General features: G+C 40.0%; 1 protein-coding gene across 6 annotated transcripts in view; it reads right to left on the bottom strand.

Annotated features, from left to right (window-relative positions):
• Positions 1–27,359, bottom strand: part of raw (NDT-like domain-containing protein raw) — a 312,695-nt gene that overhangs the window by 74,861 nt on the left and 210,475 nt on the right. The window contains exon 1 of one of the 6 annotated variants that reach the window (XM_022075347.2): positions 11,103–11,726. The exons of 3 other annotated variants lie outside the window; for them this stretch is intronic. In XM_022075347.2, coding sequence (XP_021931039.1) covers positions 11,103–11,311 — 209 coding nt within the window. In that variant the 5' untranslated portion in view covers positions 11,312–11,726. Of the gene's footprint in view, positions 1–11,102; positions 11,727–27,359 lie in introns of those variants that run through there. 2 more of the 6 variants (XM_022075346.2, XM_022075348.2) reach the window with 2 other exon arrangements.

Raw genomic sequence — 27,359 nt, 5'->3', positions numbered from 1 at the left:
GAATGTAGGATTCATTGCCATGCTCAGTGCCAAAAGTTGTTTGTGCTAGATTGTACGTGAATTATTACACTAAAGATATTCAAGCTTACAAAGTGAAGGACACCAAAGGCGGCGTACTAAGAAGGGTTGACCGTATGTTCTTAACTGTGCTGGCAACTTGTTTGGAATCTTTCGTTGTCTTTGTATGATATATATCCCATAAACACTCGTGGGAACAATTTAATTCGACAAACTTTACATTGTCAGCTAAAAATTTCTCGGTTTTAATTTCCTCTGACCACTTTCACAATAACTCACTGGACCACTGCAGTGAGAGCTACTACCAACATCTTGGAAGTTTACTTGAATGATCATAACAATATTCAGCTGGAATTACAGTTCCCGGATTTCCAGCCGTTTGCAGTTTACATTAATTTGCTCTTGTTTACAGACAAAATTCAACGCCAGTTGTAATAAATGTAAACACACCTTTAATTAGGCCGCGCGACCACTTCTGCCCAGTAAAACTGAAAACTCGCTGTTAACATAATACACGCAGCGCAAAGCGTTCCGTAATCAGAACAGTCAACGGCGGGAGATTCTACTTCGGGTTGTCGCGCAGCTGAAGAGATAAATAGCGGGCTGAGATTTAGTCCAAAGCTAATAAGATTTTATAACACAACACAAAATGTTTAAAAAAAACTTGAAAATATACGAAGTTCAAAAAAATGCCGGAAGGCAATTTTACAACATGACCACCCGCAGTGATATGTGACGTCATGAAACCATCCCTGAAATATTATTTTCTCACAAATCAACGACTAGAAAACCAAAAAAGGTAGAAACACCGTTCCAGCTTCCAGCGAGTTCTCTTCTTCGATTTTGCGTCATTATACAGTCACACAGATAAATACATAATAAACTACAGAAAAGCTGCCAATTACAGGAATTTTCTATCTTTAGCCCCACTCGGAAAACGGAAGAGACGAAGAGAGACTGCTTGCGTTATGTTCTCGCACGCGTCACCACCTAACAACTATCTAATCAACTGACCGATTTTCACGAAACATGTGCAGTTGTTGATGCTTCATAAGTGGAGTGATACTAGCGCCATTTAGTTCAAGGGTCCATAAAGTTTCGACCGTGATATATTTCTGTGTTAAGGTCAATTGCCAGTGTTAACTGGTCAGCAGGCGCATGCGCAATTTGCCTTAGTCATCGTGACACTCTTTTGTGTGATGTCAATTCCCAGGTTACATCTCACAGATTTCAAGCAATGCGAATCTACTATGGAGGAAATGTGCGTCATTAATGACACAGATCCTACAGGCGCCATTAACTCTTGACGATTCCGCGATGTCTGCGTTATTTGGCATCAGTTATCAAGGCGTTCGAGTCCGCTGTCAGTAAGTGCCAATGGAAACAGAGTTAGTTCAAGTAAAAAACTGATTCAAAAGCTACAGCTGAAGCACGAAGCAGAATCTGCGCCCTTGACAACGCGAGGTAAACGTACTGGCAAAACTGAAACCCCACGGCCATCGAGGCAAAAGGTCAGCTACAAGCAGCTTTAGTCGGACCAGTACCGGCTGCTGAGGTCATCAGGGAACAAGTACTGTAACTGTACGATGATGATGGCAGAATTACTAGGATGAGATGTTTCATGCGAGTCGTTACGTACGTGCAGTCTTCAAACCCTGTCCAGTTAATTTCTGGAACTGTAACCTTGCAACATGCATAGAGACTGCTGTATCGCTACACGACTGACTGACTTTATCGTAGTATAATTTAACTTAAATTGTTCTATATGACAACTGAAATCTTTGATAAAAGATAATCAAAGGTGAACAAGCGAAAACAAAATACAAAGTTAAACGTAATAATAGCCTTTATCTAAGTCTGCATCTCGTAATCCAATCTCGATGGAAACCAACGACATCTTAGGTCACAGAAACTGATTTGAACCAGATTTTATTATAACTCTTCTGTATTTGTATAAGGCTGATTAGGCCTAATGATTTTAATTCTAGTAATTCAGTTACAGAGCCACGGTGGTCTAGCGAACGATGGCCTTGTAATCCTGGGGTCTCGGGTTCGATTCCCGGCGGTGCCCGAATTTATAACTTGTGTTGGGCAAGGCCGTGGTCTAGGCAACACGGAGTTTTCCTCCGGGGGCTTCCCCGGTTTCTCCGTGGCATCCCAACAATTACTCCATTCACACACAGAAGAAGGCAATGGCAAACCACTTCTGGATCATCTGCCAAGAACGTATATGAACAGGTCCCAGTCCGAGAAAAGGATGGAAGGATCCTGTTCATATGGACCTGTCGTCAGACAGGACACTAAATAATAATAAAATTCAGTTACACACTATGTTCTGAATACACGGGTTACAAATGCTGTTCATTGCTTCGTTGAAAACAGCTGTGTGTTGTAGTTAGGACAATCATTATCCCGAAAAGGACGTGTGGTATTAAAATCTATCGGAACCTTTCAGTCTATCAACATTAAATATAAAAAGCGTACATAAATGTAACTTTTCGACCGAGTGTAAAGGCGGTAACACACGCAATTTCACCTGCGCAGTACAGCCCAGTTATAACACAGTTTGGACTGTGTCAGCAACTGAGCGTGTATGGTCGCCCCAAGATCTTGGGGGGAATATAATTAATGAACACCGGAAATGCGGTAAATATCAGGAACATACAAATAAAAGAAAATCTAACAATATAGCACTCACAGATGTGAAGCGGGGAAAATATATTAGACAATACATACAGAAAGACATTGACAGTAGAAATAGTAATTTAAACATCAAGTCGGAATTAATTAAATCAAGTTTTTTGTCATGTCGATATTTACATAATGCAGGCCCACTTCATTTGTCTTCGTTTTGTGGCTCTCCTGTCCTTGAAGGACCTTTGCTCCTCACACGTGGGAAGGTTCTTAGTGTACTTAGAGATTTGGTAGTAATCAGTCCGTCACAGGACAGCACAACACAGAAAGACGCGGACAAACATGCATACCTTGACTGGGATTCGAACCCAGGTTCCCAGTGTCCCAGCGATCAAGGTCCATTCCCCAGAACACTCCGCCACTGTAACCAGCCTACATCATTTTTCGTTGAAGAAATACATTTTGTTACTGATTAAAAAATAATATTCTGCATTAATGAAGTAGCTATATTGGTTATCTAAGGTAGGTTACTTTACTGCAACTATACTCTGTATCTGTTCAGCAGAACTACGCTATATTCATTCATCTATTCTCTAAACTACACAAAAAAATGTTAGCCAGACACAAAAGCAAACTTTAACTTCTTAAAATTGCATCACTTTTACAACATTTCACAGGAAGGCCTGAATAAGTTACGTTAAATGCTCTTTATATTGGGAAATTGGCCAGATTAAACGTGTCATTAGAAACATTCTTTTTAGTTCTGGAATGAGACGAATACAATAAACTTAGAGGATGTGATGTTTGTCATTTTGACAAATTGCATCTACATTTCGTTCAGCCTTCTAACACGTTTCAAAGCTGTTGAAACCGTGCCATTACGTATTACAACATTATTAATGAACACCAATTACAACCTTGTTAACACAGAAGTATCAGCAGAATGATAAATAATGAAAAACGGTTACAGATGAAATTACACCTAACATCAACATTAAAACAGAACATTTTCAACCAACAGAACTGTGTGATGAAATTCGACATTTTACAGTTGTGATGCAAAGTCAAACAAAATGGGGGATAAAACAAGGGAAGATAGTAAATGCAGACTACACCGGTACCTTTCACGCAGCACGCAAATATACCAGCATGTCTAGCGTTCAAACATACAGCCATTTCACGTGCTAACCTTGTACCTACGACAGTCTATTGCAAGAGACAACTAAAACTTCTCGCCGCCGGTCCGACTTGCTGCAACCTAGGGTTCGCTACCACCAACTACTAACAAAGTTCGGACGAACGTTGACCTCAGAAAGGCTAAAATGATATAACGAACAATCGAACATCTGTTGGTAAAAACTGCCACAGCTCGTACAAGACGAGAAAACATGCCATCTGCCAGAACCTACAAAGAAATTATTGAGTCTAGTTTTGTATTCGGACAGTTCTGTCACGCAAGAAAATTTGCGAAAAAATGGGTGAAAATGTAACTGACGATAATTCCTGTTCTTATATTTTAAGTAAAACTTTCTATTATTGTTAATGTTATTATTATCATTATCAGCACCACAATTATCATCGTCAGCGGTTATATCTACAAGAAACTAGACAATGAACTCAAAGATTGCAATTTAATTTCAAGTTGGACTTTGTCACTCACTTAACGAACAACCCACCTCATTAATTATGTTCCCACGCGATAAGGTATTTCCCTGCAGTAGAATTACGTACGCAGAACTGATATTCGGTCACATGTATCGATCTTACAAGCGTTGGGTGACAAAATGGAATAAATTAACTTCACATTAAACCAAGTACCGAAGTCTCCTGTTCCTGAAAAAAAAAACTATTTTAATAATAACAATCTCATGGAATGTTGCGCCATGTTTTGCATAAATTAGCCGACGTTTCAGATTGTTTACTGCATCCATCACGGTAGAGAAGACACCCATATTAAAATTCGTCGCCGTGTGAACCAGAAACCTCGTTCATTATTTTATTCGTCAATTAGTTCTTTGCTTGTTTTATAAAGATCCTCACACAAATTCTACTACTGTAATGTTTTTTATTTACCGAACCACATCGAAAAAGATGCGGTTAAAAGTGTTTATTTCTCTCAAGGTACTCACAATTTATATCATACCTTACTGAGGATTTCAACTCGTCCTTGATCAGTGGAGTTATAGGCAAGGAAGAAAACAGTCTGGTAACGCTTAGACAGGCCTACGTGGTGGTGTGCTTATAGGGGTATTTTCCGTTAACGTATTTCATCAAATTCACGTACTTCAGACTACTTATAGACCCGCATTATTTATTCAAGTTTCTGTTTGTTCGCAAAACGACACTAAACTAATTTTTGTGGTCATTTAAGGTCGACTGATATGTGAGAATGTCTATTACAAAAGTTCACAGTTTATCTCGTCACACACAGGAAAACCAGATAAATAAGTTCGGTTTCGTTGAAAAACGCCGTCGTTTTAAATTCGGTGGTCACGCAGCTGCTAAAACAATGAAACTGGACTGAATGGTTTCCTACAGCTTGTTAACGTTCGGAACGCTGCAGTAGAGGCACTGCACGTGGTATATGGTGACATTCTGACATCCACACAGTGTAAAGCTTTCCTCCTATCCTTACTAGTGTCATTTTCGCAACCTCTGGCTCAACTAGAAATACGAAGTTCTGAAATGGGACTGTCCCATCGTGTACCAAGACCGAAACACTTCCTCATGTGAGATTAATTCGCAATATGGACGTGATGTACCCAATATCGTCTACTCATTTTTCGTCAACGTGACCATCACCAAAGAAAAAAAAAACTGTTTGCTTGGATAAATGCAACCTGTTACACGCATGTGGTTTCCTCTACGTATGACACGCCGCAGAGGGGTACTGGAAGCAGTGTATTTCAAGGTTCTGCTTCGGCATTTACTTGAAGAAAATAGAAAGAAATTCTCAGGACATCCAAGATTCAAACAGGGTACCTTCCGAACATGTCAATCGCGTTATCACAAAATGAACATGTTCGGGATAGTACGATACAAAAGGGTACAAATACTGAAGGTAATTCGACTTATAAAAAGGTACCAACAGGTTATCTTCAGTGAACTGAGATGTAACTTCAGAAGATTCCTTTTATAACGGCTCGCTGCCATTAATCAAACCTTCTGTGCATTATCTGGACCTTAAACTGGGCCTGTACGGTCTACAACTTCCATAAATACTGTGTATGATTTTCTGTACTACAACCTAAAACATTTTAGCAACATAACCATAAATTTCATTACAAATTTTAATACAACATACGTTGATTGATAGAGAGAGAGAGAGAGAGAGAGAGAGAGAGAGAGAGAGAGAGCTCAAATGAATTCTGGACGGATTTCTTGGAACTATAAGAAACAGCACACGTTTCAAGATTTTACGTTCCTAAAAGAGCATTTTGGACGTATTAGCTACATCTTATTCATCAAGAAAACATGCAAATTATCTGTTAATGGGCTTATTTCTTGCCCAGGCACTACTACGGGCTAACCATCCACACAGTTCCAGTTCAATCCTACTTCACAGCAAGATAACTCACTTCCAATGTTACTGTCTTGTAGAAACTGGATTTTTGAAAAGGTTGGACTTGTAGTCCCCCCCACCCCTCAATAGTTCCGTCTGTCGTGAACTTGTAATACACACTTCAAGTGTGTCAATGAAAAGACACAATTTGAGGGCTTCAGCTGATGTGATTTACCCTAAGTCGCGAAGGACATCAGCCAAGGTGATTCCAACCACTTCTGGGTTCAAATCCCAGAGAGTCATAAAACCAAAATCCTTTTCACAGAGGACAAGCTCCCTGACGGAATAACCTCTCAGTAGCAACAGACTCTACTCTGAACAGTCGAGACTTCCTGCCACGACAAAATTCCCGTTAGCATAAGCACACCTCCGTTTCAGTTTTAAGGCTCCGTATACCATTTCCAGCAATGCGTTTCGTACGCATGAATGGTGTAACCTAGCACGGAACGATGTCTTAGCTTTTTGGTTGGTTGGTAGAATTTCAGGGTAACCGTCAGACAGATCGCACCCGGGAGCATACGCTGGTTTAACACGTCGTCTGTATTAGCACTGTCACAGAAACAAAGCAAGTTCACTGAATTTTACTATCAGGAACCGTAGTTTTAAAAACTTGGTTCACAGGGAAGTTATTAATAAGGCAGTATGTAAAATTTACATACTTAAGAGCTAACATTTCCATAGCGTCAACCGTTGTGTAAAATAAACATGAGACCATTTCCAGAGACCATCTTCGACTGGTGTAGTCGTATACAAAATGTTTTGTGCGTGTCACCTGCAATTCGAAAGTTAAATAATTTCTGGCACAGTAAATAATCCTAATTAATCGCCAACATGTGTTTACTTAATATCGATATATCGACCACATTTATCAGCTCCAAACACCCCTGCTTCCGCCACCCGAAACGGAGGATCTTAATCTTGTTAAGAAGACGACAAAACCATCAAACGAATACCTTAAACCACAATTCGATCAAAGAGGACGTGGACAGTTACTAAATGGCATTCATGGTGATGGGTGTACAATGAGATTACGAGATGAAGGTTACGTTGCAAAACAAATGTATTCACTGCTCATACGACACTCTTGCATGGCTTGACAGTAAACAGTTCCTTATTCTCAAGGACCAAACAAATTTTTGTAGCGACAGGTTCTCGACTAATTGCTATACCAGATACTAACGAGTAATGGCAGCCAGAGTTGCCTCATTGCTACAGAAATGCTTATCAAGACATCGACTGCGTTGTCACATTCCAAAATATTGTACATTTCCATTTCGCTACAGCGCATCGCTATTTATGGTTGCTTACATTAAACTATTGATTAGAAAATATCTCCACGTCATTTTAAAGTGACGAGTTGGTTTATTCCGGTTTTCTGCCAACCCTGCATCCGCGTCAAGCCAGACTAAAACGAGCTGTCTACAGTCAGTGTTTCCATTAGCGTGAAGCATCTTAAGCACCACAGGACCGGTTACGAAACTGGTTTAGTTATTCCTTCGTTACTCTAACTCAGTAGGACAATGAATATACGTCACACATATGACACCACAGGCACAAAATTACCAACTCATGAAGATACATGTTGACCGTGTTAGCCCGGCTAAGATTTTGGAAAACGGCAAATAAAGTCTTAATTTCATGGTTCATGACACACAAGAGAATAGATTCGATAAGATGCCAGGAGTAGTTAGCCATCTAATTGAGGTTAACTCTCGCTTTCCGTTCGCGCAGGTGCAATTAGAAGACGCATGATACGCTATTGTATTGGGTTGCCGGTAGGAGGAAATGAGTGACATTCATAGCTCTGACGTTAGTCACTCTCGGATTGTTAACAGGTACCTCCGTGTTGGAGTTTCACGAAGAGCCCTGCATCATAATTCTTGCTATTTTAATTGCGTGATCTTTGTTACACGCATGTCGTTTTGTGACATGTGCAACAAGATGAAGTACGATGCATAATTTAGCAAGTATTTTTTTACACACACCCCCCTCCCCACAACGGGATCTGACTTTTGAAAAGTCGCGATCGGCCACGGAAAAGAATCAGTATGTACTGATAATTAAATGCGACCACTAAATGAACCAACACATACTCGTATTAATTAATGACTTCCTGAATATAAATGGGTTGACATCTATTACATAAGATATAAACTCAAGCAGGACCCCACGGCCAAGGTCAACTTTTCAATAGTTACCTGGCGTCCTCGATTTTCATAGAAATTACCCAATTAAGCCGTACTGTGTACTCTACCATGTTTCAACATTCCTGTCCTACATGTGTGTATGGGTGATATCCTTTACCGCTACGATGATCCTGCATATCTGCGAATGGCAGAAACATAGACGTCAGAGCATTTAGTACTTGGCTCAATATTACCAGAACCAGAGAAACTTGCCCGCGTCTACAAAGACTTGAATGGTATATGGCGACATACGACAAGCACACCAATAGTACAACACACATACGGTTATTCTGCAACATCTCTCCACATTCACAGATATTATATTAGCTGGACAACGCCCGTTGAAACAAAACGGGGAACTACTTTTCCTTAATCCATTCTTCCTTTCCTATATCCGTTTCCTTCCAGTATTTCTCCCGTATTTCTTTCGCATCACTTTCAAACTTAAACAATTAAAAATATCTGCAATGACATTGTTTCAACGTTTCCGTCGCCCATTTAGAATGACAGTTGCCTAAAGGTAGCAGCATTTGTAAAACATTCTGTCATCTAGCGTCATCACTCAGTACTTGAATCAATAATGCACAACACACAGATATAAAGAGTATATACTGTTTTTAAGTATTGATACATAAGGGTGCAAAAGTCAGTAAACAACTGAAATAAAAATACACTTGAATGTTATTCCTTACGATTTCGCATTTAATTTAATTACTACAAATATCTTCAAACGTACATACATAAATACTATTTTACTTTTAAGTTTTCAAAACGGACTCTGCACGTTGATACAACTTTGCGGCCTGTGATGGTCAGTGTGTCCTGGCTTTTGCGCCACCTGTATTTTGTAGTTCCCTTCCTCACAGGTTTCTTACTAATGAAATACCATATTAACCACTCGTAATTCTACAGTACTCATTCGCACAAACACTGCGTCGGAGGAAAGCCGTGTCTGGAGCGAGGGCTCTGTTCCGAGTGCGTGTTGTTTACTCATGTTACGTCACTAGGCTGTATCACCTCTCCAGGAGAACGCTTTGGTTGGGCTGGATTATCTCTTGATAAGCTTGCGACAGACCACCGCTTACATAAGCGCTCTCACAATATTCCACAGGCTTGGGTTGTCTCAGCGTTTCGTATGAACGAAGCCGTTATAAAGTTTGTCTCGAGTAACGGGGAAGTAAGACCACGTGGCCTATTTAACAAAGCTCAATTCTGTATTTCGCCTTAACTACAGTTGACCATGAGAAGTCTTGGAATATAATTCACCTCAACGTCCAAGATTCCAATCTATAACCACTCAGGTCAAACGGAAACTTTTTGAAAGGTCATCGTGTTGGGTTCGTTCGAAGCATAATTCAGACAACACATAAATATATTTTGTTCATTCGGATCTATTTAACGACGCTTTCTGTTGCACAGAATAGCTACATCGCGTCGAAGAGATGAACAGTGAACGACCTACAGAAGGAAGCGGTCGTCACTTTCCCGGCATTTTCCAGGAGTTGCTGAGGTAAAGCATGAACACCCATTCAGGGTAGTCTGTCTCCGACACGAGATTTAAACTCGGGGGCTCCCAAAAATGGAGTAACAACCACTCGACCGCGAAATTCGTCAATAAATATAATGTGATGGACGCAAAGTGCAGTCGGTTACGCTTCTAAAACAATGAAAATGTTTGGTTCTGCTCAAAATCTACAGCACAGAAATAGCGCTTACATAAAAACTAAAAGGGCGAAGTGACATTTGCCATGGAACTTGTCCAACATCTTGTTAAACAGGTAATCATTCACCTCAATTATTTTTCGTCGTTGCAGACATACTTTCAGGACACAGCTCACCATACATTATTCTTCCACAGATTGTTCATCAGCTCATTAGAATATAGTGCCACAATTTAAAAAGCATGTGCCTAAAGACACTTTCAATAACAACTTTCTTGGTCGTGATATACGACAGTCAGTTATGAAACTTGTACACTCCTGATTTTTCAAATAGAAAGTTAATGAGCAACCATAAACATTCCTATATTCAGTTTTTTACGTCATGCAGTATGTAACTATACACAGCTTGAGGTAGGCTTCAAAACAATGTACGGTAACATACTACAAACGATTTAAAAACAATGAGATGCTAACCATGTGTGCAGAAGATGCGATAGGCAAGCAAAACATGATTCATGAAAAAGATTCAGTCATGAGTTGGACTGATTATTAAACATCTGAATCATTAAAAGTAACCAGTGTTATATTATTATGCTTTCTGATAAAAGTGTGGCCACAGCTGACAGGTGTAACGAGTCAGTTTCTAAACACTGAAAAAGCAGGTTTGAAATCACTACTGCGATTGTCAATGTTGTACTTTACGTACGAAATAAACTCTTAAAAATAATTCCCTTCTAGAACCTTGCACGTCATGAAAATTACAGAAATACAAAATCGCCTAGATATTATTTATCAGACTTCTCCTATTTACAGGTTCCATATTCTGTGTGACGCATTCGGCAACGTCTAATCAGTGAAATACAAGAGAAACATGTCTATCAGCTGTCTTAACGATTTCGTTATCAGTGTCCAGCAACATCCAGATTAGGTACTTGAAGAATCCCGCGAAGTGAAGTACGCCTATATTTCATACAAAGCAAAAGCACATGGACTAAAACTAGCACTTGATAAGGGAAATATCAAATTAGAAAACAGCATTACCTGGCGATTCTTGCCGTGCGGCGTGTGATGCTGTGATTCGGTTGCCATGACAACCCGCTTACCGCCAGAGACCCGGCAACACTACCGCCGTTCGTTCTTTTGCTTCTCGTTTTGGCCACTCGATTCACTGAGGCAGCACGTGCGCAGACACTACGCAGGCGCAAACGAGAAGCCGTAGACTGCGATGACGTCATTACTAAACCTTCCATACTTCCAAACGCAGGTCCAACCAGACGCACACACTGCTGGTGAGTGGGCAGCAGTTCCGATTGTAAAATCTTCTCTTCCAATTGTATTTCCTTCTACGTCGTCTTCTTCCCCATGACTTTCTTTCTTATTCTTTCCAATTCCACATGCCCCCTCTTCAAGGAAGACTTTATTTTCAATGATGACAGCATTTATGAAGATACTTGTAGACAAAATGTTTGTTTGACCTTCGTCAATTCATTCATTCAACAAGCATGAACACACGCCACTAAAAGCGAATCACTTCTGCAAGTACAGACCATATTATGAGTCCTTTTATGCACAGTTCTCCCTGGGTTTGCCTCACACATCCAGAGCACGCGTGTCCGCCGAGAACGACAGATATGAAAAGACTGAACTCAGACAAACATTGGCTCGGCCCAACACCTCCCAGATAGATAACTCCCGCAGCAGCAACAGCGATTTTAGACACAAGCCCCCTCCACCCCTACCCACTCCCCCCCTACATCTCCTGCCAGCAGCAAATGATGCTGCTGCTCCTGTAAATGTTCCATTCGTATCATGGACTTTGGTGGAGGTTTGTGACGTCACGTGCGCCTTGAAAACGTTGCGCTGAGCCAACGGGATTGCTTCTTATTACTGATCGACAATTTTCTTTCTCACTCCAATATTCGAGGTCTTTCTAATAAAAAGTTGCTCAGTGGACTACAAAATTAAATACTTCTAAAATCAGGACAATAGTTACGCTACGGCTATCGGGGAGAAAAGAAGCAATGTCTTCTCATTGCTTCAACATGAGAATCGCACTCAACCTTCAGTCAATTGCGTACTATATTTTGAAGGTTAGTAAGAACGGGGACAAATGCTATCTGTTTCATGCGCTACAAGCACAAATCCACTAATAAAACTAAACAGACAACACATGAAAGCCACGGGTCTGCAAACATCCAACGCGGAAAGCTAAACGAATCACACTGCAAGGATACGTGTGTGAAGGCCTGCTCTACAAACACATGCGCAGTTAAGCAGCCCTTAACAATGATTCGCCGCACACATAAATATTATTCCTCGGAATGCGTGTCAATTTTAGCTAGCAAAACGCTCTGGTTTGATTTCTCTAGTTGCCTTGATAAATATTTCATTATTATCTGGAATCTCTACCTTTAACGTTCAAGATATTTGAATAAAAATTTACTTGGATATTATCCATCGTCTAGTAAATATAAAACGTAAAACGACGTTTCGGAGATAGGGATTAGCTCTATCTAGTGGGCGCAACTGTGTAGGAACCTGAAGACGGAGATAGAGTCCCATCTCCAAAACGTCGTTTTACGTTTTATATTTACTAGACGATGGATAATATCCAAGTAAATTTTTATTCAATTGACTCCTCACCATCGTCAAGAAGTTTTAGATTTGATATCCAAGATATTTATTTCGAATTTCAAGGACGCCAGACCATTTCTTAACAGTTCCAATGCTAGTGGCTTTCTATCCAATTCTTGGACGTTCCGGTTACACCGATCCTTGTTATATTTCACTTAACGTTTAACGTCTTCGAAACTCGGTTTATAAGTTGTCTCAACAACGCAGGTAATGCAATTTAAATACGTAATGTATAAAGTGAAGGTTTCGCGGCGACTGAAGTTGATGAAAGGCTCTCGGGTTACAAGACACGTCAAGTGGCTGAATGGGCATAAGATATGGTTTATTCACCATTCAGTCACCTGACGTAGCTTGTAACCCGATAGTCATTCATCAATTTAAATATTGTTAAAATAACTTTTATTTCAACACAAAGAAAAAATATCTGATGAAACAACACAAGAATTAGTTTTCCTCAACAGACTTATGGTTCTCTTAAGTACTTCGTATAACGTATTCTGCGTCATCATCGAAATATTTAAGGAGTTAATAAATTTTCTGAACAGATAATGTCGGAACAACCCTTCACGCCTCTTATACTACGATGTTTTGAATCCGCGTAATTTTTGCAAACTATACAGATTCCACTATTCCCGTTCCAAATGAATATTTAATGACGAACAGCTGAAAGATGAGAACTACAATGCACAGCTGGCGGAGAGGAATCACGAATCGAATCTCAAGCGGAAGCGGAGGACAACGGACAAACAGGAAGAAACTTTTAAGGGGGATGATTTGTGCAAATACTGAATAAAATAGGAGGAAATGAGCCTGATTCCTTAATAAACTGGAGCCGACGTAGCGCAGTGAATGGCAAGGGTGTGATTCCCGAGAGGGCAAGTGTTTTCTTGTCGCCACAAAGTCTGCACCGGCTCTGGGGCCTACCCAGCCTCCAGTCCAGTGGATACAGCGGGGGTACAGCGGCCGGGTCGTAAAGCTAACGACGCTAACCACTTTACCTCCACTGCCCTACACGTCTGTATAGTGGAGTACTTTGTTAAGTAACAGGGGAAGCTTTGTAGGATTTGTGGTTCCATGCCGTGAGAACTTCACATTTACCATTACAAATTTACATCCATCCAACATATGGTAGCAATGCAAACTTGCTGTAAACTTTTACAGTTTATTAATTAAATTTGTCGTAATTGTATACATCACATGACTTTAATATGGTCTTAAGACACATTGCTTATCTATAAACGATAGTTGGTAATGCATTACTTAAAGTATAAACTACGTGATTAAGTGATGATGCTATTTTGTTTTGAAATGGCGCAAAAAGTAACCATTGAATTAAACTTGTCGCAAGATATATCCAAGCTTCGTTGGCAGTTGTAAATACGAACGTTGGGGACAAGCCATCTGAGCTCCATCATACCTTCCACTCTTACTGTGATATAGGCCAAGTTCGCGGAGGGGAGGTAACGTACGAGTAAATCACACAAAGTTCATACAAGGTCTAAATAAACTAACTCCATGGAGAATAACAATTTTTGAAATTCTGACAGTCGCTCACTTGCTCAAGAAATAAGCTGCCCTTTATTATTTTCGCAGTTTCAACGCGCATAATATTTTCTAGGAAGGTGCGGAAAAGGAAAATTGAGGATGGACTGTGTGTATGCCTAGCTGTTCCAAACGAACGACTGTCTAAAACCACCTTCACATTCTGCGCCCTCACCCAAATGTGAAGGTGAATTTAAAAAAAATTAACGTAGAGTCATATGACGAGGACTGAACAATTATGATAAGGCCTATTCATTAAATAATGTACTCGACATGTCCGTATATTTAAAATTGCCTTCGTTATGATTGAACACCCACACATGAGTTTGGTAATGTGTTGTTGCCAAATTATGTTTCTGGAAACAAACACTCGATTCGATTAACTCCAGTCTGAACCACATACCCGAGTTCACCACACCCCAAAATAATAAATTCTGTTTCTTACTAGTTAGTCAATATGAAGTCGTTAGTGACTGGCCGCTCAATAGTTCTGTGATGTTTAAAATATCCCAGTAAGTAGGTCAAACAATAATTCTGTAGCGTCCAGTCATAACAGTGGTATTTGCTCCAACCGTTGTAATGCAGCCAGACACAAAAACAAAACCATTTTCTTAAATTCGCCGACGAAAGACCCCATTACCAGTATCTGCTTTAATTAAGAAAGGCGGTCAACGAAGTGTTTTCTAATCCCCTCCCCAGGCATTTGAGGGAGGATACGAACCCCACCTTCCCACTTCCCCCCTCGGCCAATAAGTTTTCCCGTTGGACCCAGGCGCCAATAAACCCCTCCTGATACTATTTTTGAAAACTAACAGCCAATTCTCGTTGTCTTTAACAATATTTATTTCGAAATTCAAATTTTCTTAGCAGGCATATTTGGTCAAATATAAATGTTACCTAAATGTATACAAATTACTACAGAGATACGTACGTGTTATTTTAAATATTCTCCTGCAACGGCTTTTGTCTGACACAATTTTCACCTTGAACTCTTACATTCTACAGTACAGTGTCTGTTAATTGTGACACACTTGTACGTAAAGCAGCAGATAATCAGGATTTTCTTTAAAATCCTTTAGAGTAAGAATATAAATTACCTTGCAGTAACTAGTAACAAAATAACTAACAATTTTACAGGCCTCATTACATATAAGTACTCTGAGACAGGATGTGGCCCCGACCGCCATTTTGGTCAAGCCGATCTACATAATAACCAAGATTTCTAAGTTCCCCTATGGTGAAGGCCGTCTATCTGGATTCGAACCAAGACCTATTCAGGTACACACCCCTTCTCTTCTCCTACTGAAAATGTTGCTATAACACGTTAGTATAAACGAATTTCAGCTCGCCAGCAAGCAATATAAACTCGCCTCAAGTGAACGGGCGACCCTGCAATATTTGGACGACATTAGTACACCTTTTCACCGTGCGAGACTGAGTGTACTGCTCTTAACATTCAAACTATGTAAAATATACAGCCGTACTCTGTTAGGACGCCGCACTTCGACCACCACCAATACTCGCGTAAAAGCAGGGTTGGCGGAAAAGCGATTTTTTTTGTGTGTATTTGTATTTACGGATTTTCCAGCATAATGCCCGCAGCTTTACTGCGAGGAAATTCGACAAATGCCTTCATGATTAGTGCCGTTCTTTTATCTTACTTACATACAGACCTACATAAACAATCTTACCAGGACAGTTTATCGTGGTTCTTTTGTTTGTCGTTGTAACCTCCCAGCCAAAACAAACAATTCTGGTCTTTGCACTATTCTTCTATCGCGTTTGATCTCAGAGCTAAAGAAATTAACTTTACTGGAACTCTAACCCAAGACCGTTTTCTGGGGCTATGGCCTTTGTTCCCGTAATATCTTCGCCGAAGCCATCCTCTTTTGGGACACGAATTCAGGATGAATTCTCGTGTTTGCGATTTTCATAAATATCCCCATGGATAGAACGCTGAAATAGGCAGCGACAGTCACCTGCCATACCCTTATCTACTCGCCATTCAAAATAAATGTCTTGCCTTGTTCGACACAAAAGAACTTAACAAACTTCCACGTGTGGCAATAGAAATCGTGAATATCTACACACTCTGGGGAGTAATCTTACACTGTAGGCCTGCTCATCTTTTATACAGTCTCATTTTTAAGCAAAGAACAAACAAGTTTTGTGCAAAAAAGTTGCCACGTCTTGACCGAGTAATTTCGCTAATTCCCCAGTAACATCATCGCATTCACTTGTTCTACCCAAGTAACGAACACATCCTCAAGATATTAAAATTGTGCACCCTTCAACCATTTCACATCATCATCACCTATGGTGCATCGGCCCGTTTTCGGGCCATGACCTCCCCGCTTAGGAGAATTCTTGGTCTTTTGAAGCGTGCATTTGTGAGTAGTGATCAATCCAGAGCCATCTATCAGTAAATCAGGAGACTTGGGTGAGAAATGACCGCTGAATTTTGCTTACGAAACATCTCATTCATGCTCGTAAGGTTCTTTTACATGCCCTAAATCTACGACATGGGACCGCCGGCATTACTTCCCCTCACCCTTAATAATCCATCGACCTCGGCCGGAATTTAACCCGCGAACCTTAGGTCCAGTGGCGAGCACTAACCACTAGTCCACCAAGTCAACCATTTCATACCTTCGCAAGTTTCGTTGATGGTTTTTCTTTCAATATCAACTCAGAGAATTGTCGATGTCCAAAGAGTTGTCTCTGTAGCCGATGGTAATTAAATGTCACGGCGTTGTAATGCACTAATTTTAATGTTTAACGGCTCATCTATGTAGGCACAGGTGTTGACGGAATGCGGTTAGTAGGTGTAGTGTTTTACCAGGGGATTTTCCCTTTGAAAGTAAAAAAGATAATTTCTGTTTAAAGATTTTCGTTGGTGCAATGCGAGGTATACAAAAAAACGGTGTTGCGGGTTTTAACTGTACATTTCAGGCATACTTACCTCACAGCGTTCTGGTGAAGTTGCTAATTACGCAGAGTCATTTTAATACCTATTTAAATATTTTCACAAAAATTCATGATCATGAATCGAAATATTTACTCTCTCTTTTCATGTTTGTATACAACAGTAAGAAGTGTTCTTTGGAGAGCGACATTTGGAAAGGAGCTTACAAACCATACACTACTTTTGTCTAACGGTGGAAATGGGTGAGAATATAACGTCTGGTTAGTTCCAAAGTTTTAATGAGTCATACACAGTGACTTCAGACGTCATAACCATGATTCCCAAAAACAATACATGCATAATCAAACAATCGTGTTTATAGTACATTATGGTCATTCTCCTAGGCTCTTCTCGAGTCATACGTCAGAGCATGTAGTTCCCATAACAGATGACAACACATTCTCTAAACGCGACACGATCGGTGAAAGACGTACATTACTACAATTACTATTATTAGTACCATCTTGTTTTGTCATTTGCCCAACAGAACTGGCCAAAATTAGGAAAACTCCCATTCACAACAGCCAGTCTCAAGGCGGAATTTTTTATCCGAGACTTCCCAAATACGAAGTCTCAGTGCTAATCACTTGGTCAAGACGTTTGGTGTAATTTGTTTGTACCCTGCATCAAATATTAGGGTGATAAAATGATGGGCGGGGCGTGTAGTACATGGGGAGGGGGGAGATACATGTACAGCCTACAAAATTTTCGTTGGGAAACCTAAAGGTAAGACACTACTTGGGAGACCCGGGCACAGATGGTAGGATAATACTAAAGTGGATCGAAAGAAATAGGATGGGACAGTGTAGACCGGACACAATCTTCCCTCATCTACCTCAGCAAAGGTTTCAGTGGCGGGTTCTTGGGAACACGGCAATGAATTTCGGATTAAAACAAATGAATGGAATGTTTTGACGAGTTGGGCGACTATAAAACCAAAGCAGAATACATCACCCACGGAACGACATCCATGTCTCAGTTGCAGCAGAACTGAAAGGAAAATTCTTGGAAAATCGTTCAGTCTACAAGGAACCAGTTTCATTTGCGTGGACGCTAAACTTCGAGAAGTGCAGACTGACATTGGCAGCTGTTCGGACGCTCGGCGCCAGACGATAGGAAATAAACACAACGTTTACTGCAGACAGAGGTGTACGTCTCAGGGTCCCAGGGTAGTTATGCACCCAGCGCTTCACATACTGGCAAATGACCAACAGACCTACATAGGATGTGGCTCACACTCTGGATAAAGATTTCCTCGTGCAATGCCTCGTTCTGCATCTCGGTGTTTACTTGGGGCATCAAGACGACTTCTTTCTTTATGAAGATATTAAAACTTTACGAATGATGCTAATTTAAAAACAGGGGGTTATTACTGAATTTACTTATAAAAATAATATGGACTGCAGTATCTATTCCATCCCCCATATGACACTCTAGCACACTTACTGCTGATATGCATGAACGTGGTAGTTACACCAAGTAACAAAGGTTGTTCACTTCCAAAGATTATAAAATTACATAAGTTATGGCCATAACAATAAATGACGTCAACACACAATGCTTCGGTTTTAAAGAGTGTTTATAAGACAGCATAATTAGAATATCGAACAAATTATTTACTTTCAAAAACATGTTCCTTTTAAATAATTTCCTGGTTTTCTGTGCATAGATTTTTATGCAGATGCATTGGAAACGGATTTAGCTATGCTTACTGTTCGTGCTTAACATTTTAAACTCCAGTTACATCTGTACGTACCAGCTGTTGTAATAATAACCAATTGTGCATTTTACCAGCATAGTATATTCACGAGTTACCTATGATTCTCAGAATAAACAGCAATCATTGCCTTAAACAGCGTTAAATAATTCATATGTAAGAGTCGCGTTTTCTTTTCGGTAGGGGATGGATTATTAAATATTATTCAGACCAACGTCGGCTTCTTGAAAAGGTTAAATATGAATGTTGGCCCTCTTAAATTAGTAACTTTGCAAACATCACACGCGATTCGCAAAGCTTCCGTTTGTTATAAAAATGGAGAAAATACTCATCTTCCTAGATGGACTCACCTACTATTCAGGCTACAAAATGTCAATGCACTGTATCCTTTGCAAACTACCGCGCCACTCAAAGATTCACTAAGAAAACTAACGTCACACGACTAGTTCACCTGATGTCACGGAGACCATATTCACATCGGGTACCATAAAAGTTCTGTTAAGAGTTCAATAATTATTACTAGATTACGAAATCTTTCTTCGAAAAAGTAAGGAGAACTAAAACAACTTACAAAAGCAGATCCGATAAGATCATTCAGAAGCCTACTCATTTTTGCATTAACGTCACCGAAACAATTTCCTGGAAAACGGTGGGCAACAGGAAAAAGAGCAAATATTATTGATGGATTCTGTATTTAAAATAAGGTTAGGTAAATGTACCCTTGGTGTGGCGTTAAATAAATGCGTTTAGTTTATGCAAGGCGCCTCGTTGATTTACAGATGCACTTACTGCGTTGTAAACTGAGCAGACATTTGATGGAAAGGTGACAGAGGGACGATGATCAATGCTTTCCTTGGCGCACACTCGAGATAAGCTAGTTATATGCAAATACTGTGGGAATAAGACACAAATATGCATTCTTATAGACCTCTGTAACTTTTATTAAGGACATTTTTCTCTTTCAGGTAAACACTTCAGAGATACGCCGTAAAACATAAGGTACTTGAAGGTAAGATTACCATGCTAAGGTTCTCAATTCGTTCGTCATATGAAATGTTTTTAAAACAAAAAGCGACAAATGCACCCACTATAGGACTTATTTAGCTCTGTTAAACCTCAGTCTTTCATCACGAGTATCAGAAAGTGATTATATTCTGAAAGGCGTGCTTTTGCCCATATTACATGAACAATGTAGATGATTTCGCAATTAAAGTGTTCCTTCGAAAAAAATACAAACATTCAACTATAGAAGCAAAGAATATCTGGTAGAAGTTTACCAGCGTTTCAGATATCCTTGCTGCCAACTTCTGCCAGACTACACGGCCCTACAATCCAGAAGACAGCCATTTTCGTATGTCTTAATTTTTTGCTTCTGAAACGTCGGTAAAGTCTACCAGACTACACGGTGCTACAACCCAGAAGACAGCCATTTTCGTATGTCTTAATTTTTTGCTTCTGAAACGTCGGTAAACGTCTACCAGACTACACGGTGCTACAACCCAGAAGACAGCCATTTTCGTATGTCTTAATTTTTTGCTTCTGAAACGTCGGTAAAGTCTACCAGACTACACGGTGCTACAACCCAGAAGACAGCCATCTTCGTATGTCTTAATTTTGTGCTTCTGAAACGTCGGTAAACGTCTACCAGACTACACGGTGCTACAACCCAGAAGACAGCCATCTTCGTATGTCTTAATTTCTTGCTTCTGAAACGTCGGTAAACGTCTACCAGACTATACGGTGCTACAACCCAGAAGACAGCCATCTTCGTAGTCACCGCCGTGAGAACCTCAAATCGTACTACGATATACGACGTTGTAATATTTTGAGGTTATGTTTTAGGTATTTAACATAAAAGCAACAAAAATGTTACATCAAGTCAACACTGTAAATCCGGTCATGATTGCCCATGTTAATCGTATTAGTAATCCTCTGAGTTCAACAAAATAATCATTGACAACGAACTGGTTTGCATTTGGAAACGTACAGGATTCATATTTTGTTATTTTGTTAGTGCAATTGTTGGATTACGAGGTAAGACATCTTAAAACCAACAATGTTGGTCACATAACCTACATTGGTATATATATATTTTTTTATCTCTGCCAAAATGAGATATAACAAAGAATGACATAAAATTTATATTTGTACAGAAAGTTCCCTTTCAATTCATCTCTTAGAAAAATTAACATATTTACTGCTTACGACGATCAATGACACATTAGTTATGTTCGGAAAGTTACATGCACGTTGCTTCTGTAAGGTCTCCTGACATTTAAATGGCGTCTGGCAAACACGCAGCCCCGCGCGGTTGGCGACTTTCTCACTAAACACAACATGACCGATATTTGTGACCTGATGGTGCTGATTTCTGTTGACAGTCCGAGAAAGTGTGATTACGACAGCGACCTGGCCGTATATCCTGCATTTGTCATATTCCCTTCCAGTACCTTATTCACGTTCTTAATTAATATAGATCTCGAGACAAATTCAAATTAATTAAATTAATTAAATTAATTAAATAAAAGTGCTGTAACCAAGTATACAATTTCTGCAAAAATCTAACAAAGGATTCAAAACATGTATGATTTCAGGTTTTCACAGCGGTGAGTATGAATATTTCTGTCTTCTGGGTTGTTGCGCTGTGTAGTCTGGTCGATGTTGACCAACGTTTCAGAGGTCATACTGCCTCCATCATCAGGGCGATGAGTAAGAAGATTTCTGTCTTCTGGGTTGTTGCGCTGTGTAGTCTGGTCGATGTTTACCAACGTTTCAGAAGTCATTATGCCTCCGTCATCAGGGCGATGAGTATGAAGATTTATGTCTTCTGGGTTGTTGCGCTGTGTAGTCTGGTCGATGTTAACCAACGTTTCAGAGGTCATACTGCCTCCATCATCAGGGCGATGAGTATGAATATTTCTGTGTTGTTGAGCTGTGTAGTCTGGTCGATGTTTACCAACGTTTCAGAGGTCATACTGCCTCCGTCATCAGGGCGATGAGTATGAAGATTTCTGTCTTCTGGGTTGTTGCGCTGTGTAGTCTGGTCGATGTTTACCAACGTTTCAGAGGTCATACTGCCTCCATCATTAGGGCGATGAGTATGAAGATTTCTGTCTTCTGGGTTGTTGCGCTGTGTAGTCTGGTCGATGTTTACCAACGTTTCAGAGGTCATACTGCCTCCATCATCAGGGCGATGAGTATGAAGATTTCTGTCTTCTGGGTTGTTGCGCTGTGTAGTCTGGTAGATGTTTACTAACGTTTCAGAGGTCATACTGCCTCCGTCATCAGGGCGATGATCATGACGGTGGCAGTATGACCTCTGAAACGTTAGTAAACATCTACCAGACTACACAGCACAACAACTCAGAAGACAGAAATCTTCGATTCAAACCATGCGTAAAAATTAATTTAGCCCCGTACGTAAAGCAGCTCTCCAAAGTTACATAGCCTAAAGCCAATGCAAATTACAGTTTACAAATGGTATGACACAACAGCTCACACCTACGACGAAATGTGATTATCGATTTTTGTAAAAATCCGAAAAAAGAACCGAAGTATATGTCAGACTCCATTTATTCCTTTAGAATGAATCAAGTCATAGCTCTCATCTGTTGGAGGCTCGGATGAAGTGTTAGTTTTGGCTGCGGTGGAATAAGAGCTGCTGTTTTCCTGCTCCATTTTCTTAGAAATCTAGATTTGAACGTGTTTATGAAATTCGAGCTTTATCTTTGCTTCCCTCTTATATTTAATCCACAGAACGAAGAACTTGGGCTATTAGTAATATAAGATTAATACGTATAATAACATGAGTATTGCAGCTGGCTACAAACGCTTTGTTGGTTAAGTTCAGTCTATCTAGCTAGCAGCTTCGCCATGTTTTCAAATTAATATCAGCTTTGCTGATAATATGATCACCCCGAATGGATGACTTATAAACACAGTAGAGGCATTAACTTCGACGATTCTAATAAGTGTTTTAATTGAGTCACAATTTTCATAATTAATTATATTTTGCATATTTTTTGCTATTTAAATGGGAAGAATAATATGTGGAGTGTAGAAAAACTGCGAAACATCAAAAAGAAAAATATGTAAACAAAACCATTAACAATTCACCTGTTTTCTTTGTTCGGTAAATTAAGCTGCCTTCCTCAAAACTCGCTTGAAATTGTTGGTGATTTTGTAAGCGGTGCTCACCTTGCCTACCGCTAGGGGAATATGTGCGTAATAAGGGGTAGTCTGTTCTTGATTGTAAGACGAGACACTGGTACTGGAAGCACCTAAAGGATTTAAATAAGTTATCACCTTAATCTGCATCCTTTTATCCGAATTAAAAGTCTGATCTGTTTCAAATGTGTCATTAACTATTCTTATAATTGTCTCATTTCCCCTATCTTCCTGAGTTTGATCGAAATCGGTCAAGTAAAGCCACCTCTGGGCACTCATACTTAACTATCAGTCGGATATACATGACGAAATCAATAGGTCTGCGAGATCTGAGGTCCATATGGCTGTAAATATTTACATGGTTTGTAACCTTATGGGTTGTGACGTCGTGTAGGTTGTTACAAACCGTTCGGGGGGGGATGTACACGGCTGATATAATGCTCACAAACGGCTGTAACTGCCTACACGACTACACGGCATGACATCCCAGAATACCTTATTCAAAGCCAACAGAAAATCTTAGACGAGTTTTCGGAGCGTATCAACATGTGTTCCGTTCCTAAGCGTTATACGAAACGGCGCAAACCGAAGGTAAGTAAATCGGGATATACCTGTGATGTGGTACCACTTTTCTTTAAGGTAATGGAACGACACCTAAAATATTTACCGTATGTGTAATACCAATCTGAAGCATCGCCTTGCCAAAGCTGGCTCTCAAGTCCATGCCAGCCAGAAGCTTGGCTATTTTAAACCAATTATACGAAGGCTGAGGCCTGTAGAGAATTCCGATGTCAGGGTGATTACAGATTTGGTCTTGAACGGTTGAGAAAGCGATCATAACCTACTTCTAACATTCTGCAGTCGTCTGGCCAGGATAAACGTTTCAAGTAAAGTTGGCACCGTGTTTCCGAATGGATTTCTGACCGTTCCCACCAAATTACTGGAACCAGATGTTTCGTAAGCAAAATTCAGCGGCCATTTCTCACCCAAGCCTCCCCTGATTCACTACTAGATGGCTCTAGCAGTCAAATCAAGACTGAGTAGAAATTATGCAGAGGCAGTGGGCTGGTCACTCACTACTCACACATTTACGCTTCAAAGTCTAGGAAAACCTCGGAAATGGAGGTGGCGAAGACCCACAATTGGGTTGTAGAGCAAAGCTTAAGTCGCATTTAAGATCTTCTAGCCGTGAGTACGAACATTTAATAAGCCGTTATGATAGACGGATTTTAATGAGTTTTGGATCAGAGAGTCGCAGTGTCCTCGCCTGTCGTACCTTTAACAGATTCCACAGAAAGTAATTCGATGACGACAGCGATTCTGGCAATTGAGCTGTGTCGCGTCATTACGTCCTCCAGCCCTACCGAAAAGTACACAAACTTCTAAACTGCATACTCAACTTTTACCAGCCACCATTCATTGCTTGCACTAAACGTGAGTTATTCTTGATAAACTGTGAGACTGTTTACAAACAATGTCTTATTTCTGGCAAACACCTTCTGCTACATCTACTATAAACGGTTTCACAAACTTTCTCCAAACAGTTTGTTGTGCTTAACAATGTAAAATTCCATAAAACAAGCCCTGCCCTTGTTTCTGCTTTTCAGGTTATAGACTCCCAATTCACAGATTGTGTCACAACAAATAACGCACAAAGCGCACATCCTACGTCTGTAAAGAAACACTCTTCTCGCCACGCTTTGTTATAACTCTGCACCAGCTGTAGGCTTTTTTGTGCTCATTTTGCAATAATATGTATTTATCAAGGACGAAATATTTACATTAATTAATCGCTTTCAACAAACACCCATTATCACAGACATTTGATACAAATCCGCTCTGAACCTTCTCTTTCATTGAACAAAGACAATGAACAATACTGCGTTCCAGGTAAGATGATAGGCGAGAGTCGCGTAAGGGGAAGGTCTCTTACCGCTTCCTAACCTTGTCCCTCATCCGGTGTCATTTCATATCACTGTTCTTTTTTTAAAAAAGAATGCAATAGCAATTATATTATTCTTTGCAGCGATAACGGTTTGGAGCGTCATTTTGGTAAGAATTTATTACACAAATAGTGTTAAATGTTACAGTTATACATGCTGCTTAAGTTCTTTCTGTACAAACGATTTGGGGCGGGTGCATATCTATTGGAACAGCGAGTTGACGGACTACCCATGAGTAAAACATTCTTTCGTGAGTTCTGTGACTTGTAACAGTAATTTATGTGAAGACACAGTTATCAAGTAAGAGTTTATTTGTTCGCGAGGCCTGGTGATTGGTGTGTATAATATAAAGTTACATTATATTTTAATTTAGTAAGCACAGAGCATTACAGTAATAGAGAAAGTACCAGAATGATAGCAGCAAATGTTTGGAGGACAGACAGTAACATTGCTACCACGTGTTTCAAAAGGAGTGGGAGGAGAGGGGAATTTGTTTTGACCGCCTCTCATCTTAGTTGGAATAGCCTATAGCTAAAGGTGTGAAATATCGCTTTACTTAGAAAAATGCGCCAACAAAATTCCACTGTTGAAGTCTGTGGTTCTCAACTGGGTATGCCGGTGGCGCGATCTTCTGCCAAATGCGCTGCGAGGCTTCAAACAAATAAATGATCTGTAATTAAATATATATTTTAGTAATTAGTTATATCTGAAACTTGGAAGCCGAAACTAGTGACAATGGTAGTAGCAGTTACTGTTGGTAGTGGAGTTATAAAAGTGGCCATGAAGTTACCTCGCCCTACTTATTGCTGCAAATAAATTCTTATGGGCTCCGTTTGTTGACAGAGTCTGCCACGAACAGTCTTAACGTTTGCGTATGCAAGGTTCTATATCGCACAATTCTTACGCAAGTTGTGTAAAATGTAGTGCTCATTGCTGAAAACAACTTACTTTGGGATAAAATGTTTATTGCTAGCAGTGACCCTAAAAATGGACAGATTTGTTACAAGAAAACGCGACAAGAAATAATATTAAACAAGAAACCTAATGCAAGAGCGAAAAACGAAAGTAAGATTTCTAAAAATAGATTTACTCATAATACATGTTTGTTATCTAATCTAATTCTGTTGCCGCAAAGAAAAGAATGATTATCCGAAATGTGTCGTGAACACCAAAAGACTGATAATCGCTTGTTTAACTTATCGTAAGCACGTAGCATCAAAAAGCTGCCGCTCTGCGTGGTAAGATTGTCATCCAGAGAACAATAACGTTCTGGTACTCAAAAACCGCTGCATACAGCGTCGGGTCCAACAGTTCCTGCAGAACTCACCACTTAAGTTTACAAATTAGCATGGCGAGTAATTTATTTTCAGATAAATAAATATGTAGATAAGTAAAGAACTTTGTACGATTTGAGGTTATCGTGGCGGTGATTCTGAAGATAATTATGTGGAAATAAATTGTCGTGGCCTAATTCACGGTAATATTCCGGTATTTGTTTGGAAAGTTCGAAGAAAACCACTATTAAATTACTGAGAATAGCAAGTTTCTGGGCTGATAGTTGAAGCCGCAACCTCTTAAATATAAAATAGGATAACAACTAGATCTGAACGTCAAGTGGGAGAGATGAGACAGATTTTTAATGGTAGCATTGTATCTATAATCTCCTTTAACCTTCTACAACACAGTGGTTACTATATATACCCTGCTTTAACATTCGATAACTCTTCATTTTGTTCGCAGATGTATTCACGAGTTTAGTGCGATTGTCAGAATAAACAGCAATTATTTCCCTAAACATCATAAACCATTTCATTTTGTAATGAAGATGCGTTTTCTTTAATTTTTAAATATTATTTAAATGAATCTAACCCACTCTCTTTTCGTGCATCTGCGTTCGACCAGACACCATTAACCTCATTCTGTAGGCGAGCCCTAAAAGAAGTTGTCGATTCGGTTGTAGCAGACCTCGACAAAAGTGTGACTCGACGGGGTTGGGGTCCGGAAACTGTGGAGGCCAAACCACAGGAGCTTCGCAAACGTCAAATGATCATAAGTGCATTACAGGTGTTGAACAATACGGGCCCATTATCATGTAGCAACCAACATTTCATATAGGATTTGAGACTTTCGCGGCGAGTACAACAAATAAAATCTTCTCGGGCAATCAGCCGCGTCAACTGGTTACCGTAGTAAACCGACGTTTCGGGAACCAACTCTGTCCCCATCATCAGGGTTCTGTCGCGACTTCCGAGGTATCCAGTCACATCAGAACCCTGATGATGGGGACAGAGTTGGTTCCCGAAACGTCGGTTTACTACGGTAACCAGTTG

Source organism: Zootermopsis nevadensis, unplaced genomic scaffold (assembly GCF_977971745.1).
Source record: "Zootermopsis nevadensis isolate Lab colony 2312 unplaced genomic scaffold, Znev_1.0 Znev_ptg000061l, whole genome shotgun sequence".
NCBI lineage: Eukaryota > Metazoa > Arthropoda > Insecta > Blattodea > Termopsidae > Zootermopsis > Zootermopsis nevadensis.
Note: the sequence above shows the minus strand (reverse complement) of the source record. Positions and strands in the feature narration are given on the sequence as shown.